This window comes from Haliotis cracherodii, unplaced genomic scaffold (genome assembly GCF_022045235.1).
Source record: "Haliotis cracherodii isolate W230 unplaced genomic scaffold, xgHalCrac1.p SCAF_11, whole genome shotgun sequence".
NCBI lineage: Eukaryota > Metazoa > Mollusca > Gastropoda > Lepetellida > Haliotidae > Haliotis > Haliotis cracherodii.
The window spans coordinates 21850579-21864911 of record NW_027266266.1 but is presented as its reverse complement, the minus strand read 5'-3'; the positions used below and the strand labels follow the sequence as shown (position 1 = coordinate 21864911).

The window sequence follows — 14333 nt, the reverse complement described above, 5'->3', positions numbered from 1 at the left end:
ATGACACATGTTCTGTCGATGACTTGGAGGCAGTCTGTATTCTAGTTCTGTAGTCGATATTGTAGATCAAGATTTCATCATGACATCTAACATTTAAGAAAAGAACAGAAACAGAAATGTCACGCAGATAATATAAGACTTTATGCCTTTCTTGCAATGGAATGGGAAGTGTCGTGAGTCCATATTTTTCGTCAGAAACAAACTAAAAGTCATGTTCTTTCTGCTTTGTGCGTTAGCAATCATTACGAAACTTTGCAGTCACCTGCGAGACGTATTTCCTTTAATACAGTGGGTGGGTGTCAAGAATGGCATTAATAAGGTATATTTGCAATTGTGTGCCCAAATGGTCAGTTATACACATATCATTGATGTTTGCCTCAGCGTTTCAGTTTTTCAAGGACACCACAGCAGAAATTTCCCATTCTGACACTTCTTAATAATTCTTGTTCACGACTTTGCAGTACAACTGAGTTGTCTACACCATTAATAAAGTATATTTGCGATTGTGTGCCTAAATGGTCATTCATATAGATATCTTTGATGTTTGCCTCAGTTCTTTAGTTTGATTTTGTCAAGGAAAACACAGTAGAAATGTATTATTTCCTCTCACTTAACAAGGGTGTTATGTACGTTTTTGTTTAGAAACAAACTAAATAGGAAGTTTTGTCCACTTTGTACATTTGTCCTATAATTCGACATGTTGGAATAATTTACATTACAAACTATACATGATTTTCCTTTATTTTTTATTATAAAGGAATTTGTACTTACCTGGACAGGTACAAATCTGACAATCGACTGTTCTCGTCTCAACTAATGTCAAGTCAGCCGGGCAACAGTTGGAATTGGTACAAGCCCGGGTCCTCATCTGCGTATTTGTCCCCGGCCCACAGGACGTTGAGCAAGCGCTATTATCAGCCCATTCGGACCACATGCTGATAACTGCAAAGGAGATCAAGGTCGTAATGAAATCACACATCGATGTAGTGTATGAAAATAGAAAGCAATAGAGGGTTCACGCACTGAGAATAGGAATATGTGTTCGGTTGATGACACATGTTCTGTCGATGACTTGGAGGCAGTCTGTATTCTAGTTCTGTAGTCGATATTGTAGATCAAGATTTCATCATGACATCTAACATTTAAGAAAAGAACAGAAACAGAAATGTCACGCAGATAATATAAGACTTTATGCCTTTCTTGCAATGGAATGGGAAGTGTCGTGAGTCCATATTTTTCGTCAGAAACAAACTAAAAGTCATGTTCTTTCTGCTTTGTGCGTTAGCAATCATTACGAAACTTTGCAGTCACCTGCGAGACGTATTTCCTTTAATACAGTGGGTGGGTGTCAAGAATGGCATTAATAAGGTATATTTGCAAGTGTGTGCCAAAATGGTCAGTTATACACATATCATTGATGTTTGCCTCAGCGTTTCAGTTTTTTCAAGGACACCACAGCAGAAATTTCCCATTCTGACACTTCTTAATAATTCTTGTTCAGGACTTTGCAGTACGTTTCTGTTAAAACTATAAACAGCTGTGTAACATAAAACTACTTGAAGTTGGTGTCGATTGTGAGGTTCCATGGAGTATCAATATAAACGATTTTCCTGGTATATACAGACAAAACAGGCTCCATGCAGGGGTATTCTCTTGTGTCCGACATACAAGTCTGGTGGGTGCAACGAGTTTCAAACCGAAAGTAAGCCATGCTACCACTGTCACTGCAAGGGTGTATTGTTTCCAAAGACAAAGGTCAGTCTAATAATCTAATCTAATTAACAGTCTTTACCAAAATAGGTAAACCCACTCCTTCAATACAAATATCAAACTAGCTATGAAGTGTATATAAACAACTTTCAGGCTACAAATGTAGGCACAAGGCAGGAACAAATTGTGATGATGCAAGGAAATAATTAAAATACACTTGTCCTTTGTGGGCTGCATTTAGTACTGATTCTAATTCATGTGATCAGCAGATTTGAGTGTTTACAACATAACTTCTAATCCTGTGGAAAACCCTTGCAAAGTGTTGTTGTTTTTAACTTGATACTGATTGTAAATTAAAATCTCAAACAAGTGGACACAAAACGGAATTATCTCAGTTGCCGTATGTCCATGTTTTGGTGAGAAACAAATTAAAATTTGTGCGTTAACAATCATCGCAAAACTGTACATTTTATTCCGTCGCTAGACGTAATTCCTTTAATACAGTGGGTGAGTTGTCTACACCATTAATATAGTATATTTGCAATTGTGTGCCTAAATGGTCATTTATATGGATATCTTTGATGTTTGCCTCAGTTTTTTAGTTTGATTTTGTCAAGGAAACCACAGCAGAAATGTATTATTTCCTCTCACTTAACAAGGGTGTTATGTACGTTTTTGTTTAGAAACAAACTAAATAGGAAGTTTTGTCCACTTTATACATTTGTCCTATAATTCGACATGTTGGAATAATTTACATTACAAACTATACATGATTTTCCTTTATTTTTTATTATAAAGGATTTTGTACTTACCTGGACATGTACAAATCTGACAATCGACAGTTCTTGTCTCAACTGATGTGAAGTCAGTCGGGCAATTAGCGGTACAGGTTCGGTTCCGAAACTGCATCCGTGTGCCAGGGCCACAGGTCGTTGAGCAAGTTCCATTATCAGTCCATTCGGACCAAAGAGTGATAACTGCGAAATATATGATTTTGTAGTATATAGTATTTGAAATTGCAAAGCTTATAATGTGAAAGTGATTTTAATTTTATTTTGCAACATAATCTCCATGCTTTTTCAATATCGATAGTGAAGCTTTTCAACTGCAGTCAGGAAGAAGTTTTCTGAAGCCGCCCTGAAAAACCCATTCAAAGCAGCTTTGAGGTGAACGTTGTCGTCATAACGCTTTCAACGGAAGTGTTCTTTCAGCTTAGGAAACAGGTGGAAATCACTTGGTGCAAGGTATGGCGAGTATTGAGAGTCAGGAAGCTCTTCGAACCCACATTGTTGCACAGTAGCTGTTACAAGTTGAAAGGTATGAGAAGAGGCATTGTCATGAAAAAATAGAACAATGTACTTCATTGACTAGTTTACTTTGTTATGGCCCATAGTTGAAAGTTAGTCACGCTTACATTTTTTGGACCAGTCCTCGTATGTTCTGTTTTTGGCACCTTCTGGCGATGACATGGAGGAAGTATGTACATCAATTTGATATGTCGTTTAACAGAGCAATATCACCTCATTTATATGGCAGCGGCCTGTAAATAATAGAATCTGGACCGAACTATCCAGTTTTGAAATATTTTAATCAATGTCAACGTCAATTATCCGGTTCACCATGAACTGGTGTTCAATTACCTTTTTTAAATAAATATTAAAAAAAAATTAACCTTAATCTTAAGAACGTTGTGCGTCGGGTTTTTTTTTTGGTGAGTTCCACCCACCTCAGCATTTAGTCCTGCTTGCAGACGTATTTGAAGGTGTTCTTTTGCTGGATGTGAGCTTGCAATATAGGAACTCCTTCATTATTTCATTCTCCATGACAAATGTGGCGGAGCCAGCGAAGTCAATGCTGAAGTTCCAGCTAATGACCAGGACATGCCGCAAGCTGCTCTTGTGGAAGGCGTTGAACTTCTTTTCTTGTCTCGCGAAAAGGAAAGTCCAAGAGTAGCTGCCAAAGACGCAGACTGCAGACAACAAACTTGGTGTATCTTGTCACCTTGCTGATCTCCCACACTCACGTCGTCAGTCTGGCGGGGGTGGTGGATGCTATGCCTATCTGTCTGTCTCAGCATCCAAAGACAGGTTGTCTGTGATGGTGGAGCCGAACTGTTTTACCACCTCCACCTCATAGACGTTGATGAAGATCACTGTAGGCTGCTCGATGCCATGGTCCAACATGTTTGCCTTTGTTGACTAGGTTGCAAGATCCGACTATCAGCAAAGAGCTTTAGCTTTAGCTTTCCCATCAGATATAGTTCGGAAGTAGATGGTCGCGGCTTCAAAGTGTGCTTCAGTATGACTGTGAAGAAGATTAAAAAAAGGATGGTTCTAGTATGCTCCACTGTGGATGTAGAAAGCCTCAGAGGGATGAGCGGTCAAACTGTACCTTTCATGTCAGTTTGTAGTGACTGGATCATATTGAGGAGCCAATCTAGGCACACAATGTCGAACGGCTTTAGTGGGGTTGATAAATGCGACAGATTTGAGGCTTCTGCTGATGTCCATTGAGAAGATTCGAGATACACCCTGTCAGCAAGTTTCTGTAGCGGGAGCTTTCTTGTGATGCTTTGCATGTTCTTGTACAAGGTGCCGATGCTGAAGTCTCTCATGTGCTTGGGTACCACACCCTCATCCAAACACTGACACAGAAGTTCATACAGGTGGCCTTGCAAGATCCCCTTTCTGCAGTTGACAGCCCCTGGAGGGATCCCATCTATTCCGAGCACGCTAAATGGCTTCCAGTGCAGAGCCAGATATGTTATTTTCCCTTTGGTCGAGTGATTCACCCATCTCTCCATCTGCTCTGTTTTTGTCTCTGTCTCTTATTGTTTTGTCCGTTGCAGATTTCAGGGGCAATGTCTTGTTTTGAGTTGGAATGATGTCTTTCTTGATGCTGTGGTACACATTATCAGTCAATAATTGAATTCCCTTGCCGACATGCAGCAAGTAGTCATTCGCGGATGTTATTGCTGTTTTCGCTGTTTTGTTTCTGACAGCTCGTAGGGTTTTCTTGTGAAGGTAGCATTCTATTAGAGCTGCACCCGTTTTCTCAGTGATAGGGATGGGCTCGCAGGAGTAGGCTTCCTGCCAACCGTGAGTTTTCCCCAAAATCTTCCCAGAGGCTGAATATGAAACAGCATACAGACTGTCTCTCTAATGAACTGTCCTTTGCTTGGCATCTCCCTGTGGAGGTTCTGTCCAATCTTCAGTCCAATGGTTGTGCGCGGCTTTGCGTACAATGATACGACTCTCTTCCTTCCAGCTTTGTGTGGTGCATCTCTTTGGCAGGAATCTCATTCTTTCAGGGGAGCAAGGAATGGTCGGCACTTAGATACACAAATGTGACAAACTCATTGCTGGGGTGGCGTGGTATTGTCCAGGGGTTTACCAGGACTCCTTGTGGTTGGTTGGTTGGTTGGTTGGTTTGTTGCCGGAGACTACAAGGAGTGTTTACTGTACGAGTAGCAACAAATGCAACAAATGTCCAATACTACTTGGTATAGAGATGGCGGAAAAGCTTCCTGGAGGGATTTGAAGACAAGAGGATACTGTCTTAGCAACTGAGACCCCTTTTCCCAAAGCATCTGGTTTTGAGGTACCAGATTGCCACTTAAACAGTCTTGGTCAGGTCACAGTTTCATAAAAAAAAGTAATGAATTAAAATTTGATTACTTAAAGTTCACACATTGTCTGCAAGATACATTTTTTTCCGAAAATGCGAGGCATATGTACTTTTTTCAGCAAAACAGGGACCAAAATACCAAATAACCTGACTCGCTGTAATCAATATTCATTAACACTCAAATCTCAAATTAACATTGTAACACGAAAGTCAATATGATTGGTTCTCTATCCCAAATATCGCGAGAGGTCTGGAAAATTACTTGTAAGCTTTTAATTCATTTTGCAAGACAGAGAAACATTTCATGTTTCCATGCATTGAGTACTTGATGCCTGAAAATTGTAACATTTAAAACCTCAGTCTTAGGCCGAGTGCAGTGGTAACAACAAACGCATATGACGGCAAATGGTAAATAATTCTCCAGGTCATCCAACATTAATTGACTTTGGAAAAGAAATCTCGCCCCACCAGCATTTCTTCAGGAAAACCACATTTTACATTTTGCTCGTAATTGTGCAAAATGTTCATTAATCATAAAATATATCAGAAATTGTTCCACAATATTTTATAATTAGATGTTATTGTTAATTGATGATTCGCAAGTGCATAGCTTTTATGCCGCAAGTGACATATTCATGATGTTTTTATAAGTATGTTTGTATTCATTGCTCTGTACTATCCAATAATGGTTTAATTAAAATGAAATTGGAAATATGACGTAGCTCAAAAAGGGTAGGCATTTACTGCATATATATAATTGTAGCTTGTTTAAACGAAGGAAAAATACTACAAAAAGTGATGAAATAATGACATTCTCAACAAATCAAATGCAAATAAAAAGAACAAGATCTTACAAGAGCCTCCTCCTTGTATCAGACTGAATTACGAGATCACCATTTGTCAAAAGAGATATATAGAAGAAGAAACTGTCGTGATATAAACTGTTTTCTTCAAGTAAAGATCAATTGCATTTATAATATATATCTGAATGCGATGGTAACTGAGCAATACTCATGCTATATTGTTTTCACTGACTAAAATATTTAATCGAATGTTACATCACCATGTATGTTATATAATAACTATAACTTCACTACCGGATATATTAATTTAGTTTTGGATCATTACATTGATATTTGCTTTGGAAATTTAATACTATTATAATTTAGAAGAAATATTGTTTCCCTTCTAATTTCAAGCTAACATCCAGTATGGGGAAGATCTAGCATCATCCTCTTATGTTCAGTATATCTGAAATCCAGAGACGGGAGAATCCGGCCAATCTCCAGCTACTGTCAGTTCAACTTTGAAGCTGGTGAACATCTAGAAGTGTAGCACAACAGAAGAGTCGTTCAGGGTTATAACGGTTTTTCTTTAATAACTGTTAACAAATACTTTACAGTACAATACGTTTTTACCAGGGCGAACGTGGCAGAGACTTGTGAGAGGAGACTGTGGTGATTGTTCAGGCACGACCAGACGCGACAAGAGCTTGTCCCTATGTGTTGTTCTGGTGGGAGCTAGGTTGACAGGTGGTTGTTAGTCGTGGCGGCTGTTAGAGACCTGGGGCTGCTCTCCGGGACTGCTCTGTCGATCTGGTCTTGGTTGGTGTTGCTGGTTCTGTGCCTTCTTGCCTCTCTCTGCGTCCCTCTGCGTCTCCTCCGTACTTCACTGACGGACCGGCTTATATGTGGATAGCCTGGCTGGCTGAACGTGACCCAACACGCGCTTGCACCACGATTTCGTCAGCCTGAATCACGATTCATCAGTCAGCCGACGACAATTGTCGGTCAGTACATGACAGTTCGGGACCATTGGGTCACAAAACAGGTCAGACCTTGATATATCCCCTGATGTGTAGAGGGTGTCCCTCCACATTAACACAGTTCCTGACCACTAGGTTACTGGAGAATCAAAGCACCACTTTGTCTAACACGGTCGTCAATCAGCCGGAGGCAATTTGTCAGCCAGTAACTGTCTCATCTTGACCATTAGGTCACCTGGACAGGAAAACTCTCCAGTATAGCCGGCGGCAACATACAGCCTCTGCCCACACTGAATAGTGTTACAGAAGGGGTGTTGAGATCTGGCCCAGGATATTTCTTTCTCAGGGAAGGTATAGCCTAAGTTATTTCGTGCCCGGTGAAGAACTGGCCTAGGTCAAACCTTTCCCGTGGAAGAACTGGCCAGGGGTACACCTAGCCTGGTACTCGCGTACAAGCTAACCCGTATTTGCAGATTACCTCATGTGTTGTATTCGACTGGTATTGGTTCAGTGTCGTTTATATCATGTTATAATGAGACGTTCTGGCCCAATTATGCAAAATTGGTTTGCAGGATCAGTTGACTCGCTTACTCAGACGGTCAAACAATAAATATAAAAGATATATTTGGCTTTCTTGTCTAAAAAACGTGTCTATCTCATTGAGTGACCTGCCAAGTTGTTATCTTAATGAAAGGTGCAAACACTTTGTGGGCCAGTCGATGAGAGAAACATGTTAATTGACAAGAAAAGTTAAATGGTCGATTTATTATGTGTTTCCTTGCAGTATTTTCATGATCTTACCCTGAAAACTATAATGTCATTGATGTAGACCAAGGTAGTTATTTCACACTGTTGTTGAATCTTTACTCACTTACTCATGTCTTTATGACAGCGTGTATTGCCCCAAAATGTGATTTCAGGCAATATTGTGCCGCCCCCTACCCCTTGAATAAAAGTAATAAAACCCTTCCCATAAAACATGTTACTTGAATCACAAGTATTGTATGTGCCTTATCTTGATGCCCTATTCATTACAAAGGAAGCATATAAATAGTGCCAATGAAAGCACCTGAGCCCCTTTAGACCGGAAACCCTGCTTCCAGAACAATCGCTGTTAAAAGCATTTAAATTTATTTTGTGTGAAAGGTCCGTTATAACAAAGTAAGGCTTCCTTCATCATGCATATTGTTAAGACAATTCAGTTGGAATGATACCGGCGGAACTGAAGGGGTTTCCCTGTAATTTGCAATAGAAATAGTATTTATGTTGTTGTTTGCTGTTTAACGCCGCACTCAGCAATATTCCAGCTATATAACGGCGGCCTGAAAAATAATCGAGTCTGGACCAGACAATCCAGTGATTGATATCATGAACATTGATCCACGCAATTAGGATACGATGACGTGCATGAACCAAATCAGCGAGTCTGACCACCCGATCCCGTTAGTCGCCTCTTACGACAAGCGTAGTCGTCTTTTACGGCAAGCATGGATTGCTGTAGACCTGTTCTACACCGGATCTTCACGGGCAGAAATGGTAGATAAAGAGGCTTACTGGGGCAGTCTGGTAGGTTACAATCCACAGTTCGGTTCTCAGTGAGTGACTCCATACAAAATGGGGGAACAACTGCAATACAAGTCCTATTCCTCGTTTCTGTCTTGTTCGCTGGACCACACGTCACAGTGCCACTGCAGTCACCGACCCATTCTCCCCAAGAGGAATCTGAAAAGCAACAAAGAGATAGGAATTAGCCAGCAATCGATCACCTTCATTACACGCTTTATGGTTTGTTTTTGCACAAAAAAACACAGAAGAGTTTTGCCACCTTAGGAACACTTGGTGGAACAGAATATCACACATATTCATTAAACTGAATCTTGTGGTCAGGGTAGGTGACTTAGTTGATTGCGTGTAGTTCTCTCCCGACAGTCCATACTTTCACCCACCATTGCTGATCCGTGAAGATTCCGGGGTAGAATAGGTCTTCAGCAACCAATGACTTGCCGTAATAGGTGACTATGCTTGTCGTAAAAGGCGACTAACGGGATCGGGTGGTCAGGCTCGCTGACTCAGTGAATTAACGTCATCGTATCCCAATTGCGTGGATCGATGTTCATGATGTCAATCACTGGATTGTCTTGTCCAGACTCGATTATTTACAGACCGCCTTCATATAGCTGGAATTTTGCTGAGTGCGGCAAATTCAGTATTTGTGATTTTCTCTTGTGTTCTTATTGTAAGGGTATGAAAGTAGAAATATCTTGTCAGTTAACCAATATTAATGGGGTTTTAGTATAGTTGAACGCTCTTTATTTTGAAAGCCGTAAATACTATGAAATGATTTTCTTATCTTGTTCCAAATTATCGTAGGAGACGACACGGAATTGGGTGGTCAGGCTCACTGACAAGGTTGATGCATGTCATCGAATACCAGTTGCGTCGATCAATATTCATAATGTAAATCACTGGATTGTCTGGTCCAGATTCGATCATTTACAGACCGCCGTCATAAGCTGGGATATTGCTGAGTGCGGCGTTAAACAACAAACAAACAAACAGATACTTTGTGCTATCTAATTATCAACACTGTAGCTAGATATAACGTTTCATGTTCCTAACAAGATATTCATCAAAAAGAGAAATTGATGGCAAAAATCGATTATCAGACAGAGTCTACGAGACAATTTACTAATGAGACATTTTGATCGGCTTTTTCGGTTGAGAATTAGTCCGCTTGGGGCGACGTAATATCGGATCTGTTTGTCAGATTCGATGAGTTTGTTGGTTGCCTGTCTGTGTATTGCGTTGTATGTGGCTCATAATAAAATTTGTGTGGCCCAGACTCGGTTATTTACTCATGCTGTTGCCATCATTGCGGACAAAAGAAATGTACCCTATGTACCGTTCTCTGTGTACACATGTATTCTGCATACCTCTCTTTATGCACAAGTGTACCCGGGCTTGATAATATTAACGGTGCTGAAGTAAGGTTTGTAGGTTATAAAGATATCAGCTCACTCACAAAAATCATTATCAACGATGATGGCAGTCGCTATCGTTTCGGGGCCTGTTCCACCAGTCAGTGTAATGGAGAACTGTTCGCTGTCTTCAGGAATCTGCAAACAGAGAAAAAAGAGGAACCTATATATGACGCGGGAGACACGCAGGAGAGATGTTTTTTTTATGTTCGATGTGTTTGCTCGTGTTGTATATGACGGCGGCCTATAAGCATATTCAGATATCTTCTGCACAAGTTCCGAGGTTGGATGGTTGGTTGTTGTTTTACGCCGCACGGCGGTCTGTAAATAATCGAGTCTGGACCAGACAATCCAGTGATTGACATCATGAACATCGTTCCACGCAATTTGGATACGATGACATACATCAACCATTTCAGCGAGCCTGACCACCCGATCCCGTTAGTCGCCTTTTACGAAAAGCATAGTCGCCTTTCACGGCAAGCATGGGTTGCTGAGGGCCTATTCTAACCCTGATCTTTACGGGTCTAAAATATCTAGGACCGTAATAAATGTGTTGTGTCCCAGCACTAAATGTAACTTATCTTATTAAGCCAAATGCATTACATTTAAACAGACCCGTGAAGATCCGGGTCTCCAGCAACCGTTAGAGACGACTAACGGGATTGGGTGGTTAAGGCTCGCTGACTTGGTTGATGCATGTCATCGTATCCCAATTGCGTAGATCGATGCTCATGATATCAGTCACTAGAGTGTCCGGTCCAGACTCGATTATTTACAGACTGTCGTCATATAACTTGTATATTGCCGAGTACGGCGTTAAATAACAAACAACTAAACACAAAAATCGGCATCAAATAATCATGAGAAATGTCAGCCTTATTGCACAAACGGTTTCTATAGAGAAGGACGCCGGACGCCCCACCGATTTGTTATGAATATGGAAGGATTTGGGCGCTTTTATCTATTAAGAGTGATTGAGTTGGTTTTAACGCCGCTTTTAACAGTATTCCAGTTATATCACGGCGTGTCAGCTTAATGTGGGAAAAAAGCCCGAAGTTATGCAGTTCTCAGACGTTTACCAATTCGGTGAAACCCACGAGCACGGATATGGTGCTGACAAACCTAGAAAAATAATCGGGGCGAACCGGAATTCGAACCCACAGTCATAGGTTTCTGGCATGCCTAAGGGACGCTACTCTGCACAGCGAATCGCGGCGCCTCAGACGACTTGGCCATCTGTGCCCCCTATCTATTAAAAATAAGCCTTAAATCTTTACCTTATCGTCATTGATTTCAACTGAAAGATTCTTCGCCGTCTCGCCATCTCGGAATATGATTGTTCCGTTCCTTGATCCATTGATGTCTCCAGGTTCCGTTGTCACGTCTGTTAAGTTGTAACTGACACTGATGGTTCCATTTGAGCCTTGTTTTCGAACGAACTGGAATATGACTGGACCCTTGTCCTCATCAACGTTGTTCTTCATTTGATCGACGCATACTTGACCAGCTGAAGAAGACGAAGAAGATTCTGTTTTCTGTCTCAGACATATCTTTTTCTTTCAGGAATATATCAACAAACGGTAAATATAAAAGTAGTTAGAAGTAGATTACGTGGGTGAAAGGTTGTGCAAAGGATAAGACAATTCTCTTTTTCTGTCGCAGACACCTGTTTCATTTTAGTCGCTGTGAAATTGAAGCCTTCAAACAATACGTTAATTGATTGTTCTGAAATGGTACACTTAAAGGGAACTTGAAAACAAATGAATACTATCACCAATTCAGCAATGTTAGGCTCCAATCAGCCTCCCCATTATTGTTTATTATCCAGTACTAACAGAAAAGGTAACTGTGCTTCATATAAAGTTCAATAAAAACAAGTATCTTCTGAAATTAAATAATGCGTCTTTCAATACATATTCGTGAAGTCGACTCGTGCATGTTAATGCACGGCCTAGAATGTCGATGTTTTCGTGTTTGTCAGGAGCATGATACTCACACACGTTTTTTGTTTTGTTTTATAATGAAGAGCGCACAATGCTTGTTCAGCTATCAGGTCTCATAAAAACACTTTTGTCTAACCGTAAATAACGCGTACGCAATGCCATGACTAGCTGGAAGTCAATGTCTATGCGGCTTGGGTATTCTGCAAACAGGAATGGCGTAAAAACGTGTTGTTACATTCTTTTTGAGACAGCATGGCATTGCTGAACTGCCATGGATTGCTTTGTCTCCTGACATCTCAGGACATCCCCTCAGAACACGTCACGGATGAGGTGGAGTGACACATACGACAGGACCAAAACCAATCGGTAACGCCGGCTCATCCCCAAGCTGTTCTTAACCACCTAATGTTTTCAATGTGCCGCCGCTGTATCAAAGCAGAAGGTGGTCACACCGGATACTGACATTGTTAATTTAGTTGTTACACCACCCTCTTCTATGGCATGTCGGCCTGTCTCCTGTAACTCGGTATGGGTTTCGTCAATGAATTCGTTATGATAAAACATTGATGAGTTGGTTGGTTGTTTAACGCGGCACTCCAGCTATATTCCATGCTTGTCGTAAGAGGCGGCTAACAGAATCGGGTGGTCAGGCTCGGAGACTTGGTTGATGCATGTCATTGTATCACAATTGAGCAGGTTGATGCTCACGATGTCAATAACTGGATTGTCTGGTGCAGACTCGATTATTTACAGACCACCGTCATATAGCTGAAGTATTTCTGAGCGCGGCGTTAAACAACAAACGAACAAATCATTGTGTGTAATATTGCCACAGCTTGCACGCGAAATAAGTAAATAAGAAGTAATAAAAGGCGACAATGCTTGTCGTAAAAGGCGACTAACAGGATCGGGTGGTCAGGCTCGAAGGACTTGAAGGATTTATTTTACCGGTTAAGAACGGTGTGGCCTCACGGTGGTCGAAATGGTAGCCCGAATGGGGTGTATCAAACTGTACAACGATCAAATCAAGGATTGTACGACTGCTCCTGTCATCCATCAGATTTTCCCGAACAGTCAAAATATTCTGCTTGCAGAAATGGGAAAGGCAACCTCACCAAAGTAAAGGGGATTGTGGGGCGTGTATGCCGTGTCAGCAAATGATGAGGTGGGGTTTAACATCGCGTTTAAGATAATTGCACCTATACAGTGACGTGCATGCACGTGTGTGTGTATGTGGCTGCTTCCACTAGTCCGGACTAATGCCGATTTAATAGTGCCAGCCCACTGAGATACCATGCCACAGTTTAACATGAATACCCCACTCAGACACAGTGTACTGACTCCGAGCCGACCAGTCCTTGTTTTTGCCCTTAATGCCGAGCGCCATGCAGGGTAAGAACGGATGCGGTCTGTCGGGGAAATGGAATTTTTTCCCAGTGTAGTGTGGTGTGGTGTGGTGTGGTGTGGTGTGGTGTGGTGTAGTGTAGTGTCGCTCACTTACCTTGTGCTTCCGTCTGTGGCACGCAGGTAATTAGAAGTAAAGCAAAGACTGACAGAAGAGTTGCAGCTGACATCTCTGAATTGTAAAAAGAAATGATACTTTTATAACATGTTACCAATATCTGTATTTGTTGTTTAAAGCGCACTCGGCATTGTTCATTTTTGTGAAATGCAAAAAATAAAATGCGTATATTCCAAGAAACTACTGTGTTTCCCACATTACACAAATGGGCACGCCAGAAACCTATGATTTTGGGTTCGAATCTCGGTTCGCCCCGATTATGTTTCTAGGTTTCTCAGCACCATACCCGTGCTCGTGGGTTTTTCACCGAAATGGTAAACGTCTGAGACCTGCATCACTTCGAGCTTTCCTCCCACATTAAGCTGACACGCCGCGATATAACTGGAATACTGTCAAAAGCGGCGTTGAAACCAACTCACTCACTCATTTTGCAAGTACAAGTTAGCAAAATTATGACTAAGTTGAAAATGCGATGTAATTAACATACACAAAGGCCGATGTAGTGTATACAAGTCCTCTCCCGTTGTTACAGTTTCCCATGTATTTTACATTAAAACCCTCAACATTCTCAATATAATTTAACGAATGAAATTGTGTCCATGAATGTACAAAGATAGTGAAAACATGAAAGTGGCCGGAAGCAGGGGAAAATATAATACCGTCAGTGAGTGAGTTAATATTGCTAAAAGCCACATCAGCAGTATTGCAGCCTATTCGTGGCTATTCGTCAGTTACAGATAAAATCACAGACCAGTGAGTTTCTCCATGAGGTAATACTATGCACG

At 41.1% G+C, this 14333-nt stretch overlaps 1 protein-coding gene across 1 annotated transcript in view; it reads right to left on the bottom strand.

Annotated features, from left to right (window-relative positions):
* The window catches only part of LOC139454942 (A disintegrin and metalloproteinase with thrombospondin motifs adt-1-like), a 30990-nt gene extending 17390 nt beyond the window's left edge, over positions 1-13600 (bottom strand). The window contains exons 1-6 of the mRNA XM_071236539.1: positions 13528-13600; positions 11361-11590; positions 10125-10218; positions 8657-8824; positions 2523-2687; positions 772-942 (exon numbers count right to left, since the gene is read on the bottom strand). Coding sequence (XP_071092640.1) covers positions 772-942; positions 2523-2687; positions 8657-8824; positions 10125-10218; positions 11361-11590; positions 13528-13600 — 901 coding nt within the window. The remainder of the gene's footprint in view (positions 1-771; positions 943-2522; positions 2688-8656; positions 8825-10124; positions 10219-11360; positions 11591-13527) is intronic.
* Positions 13601-14333: the final 733 nt, after the last annotated feature.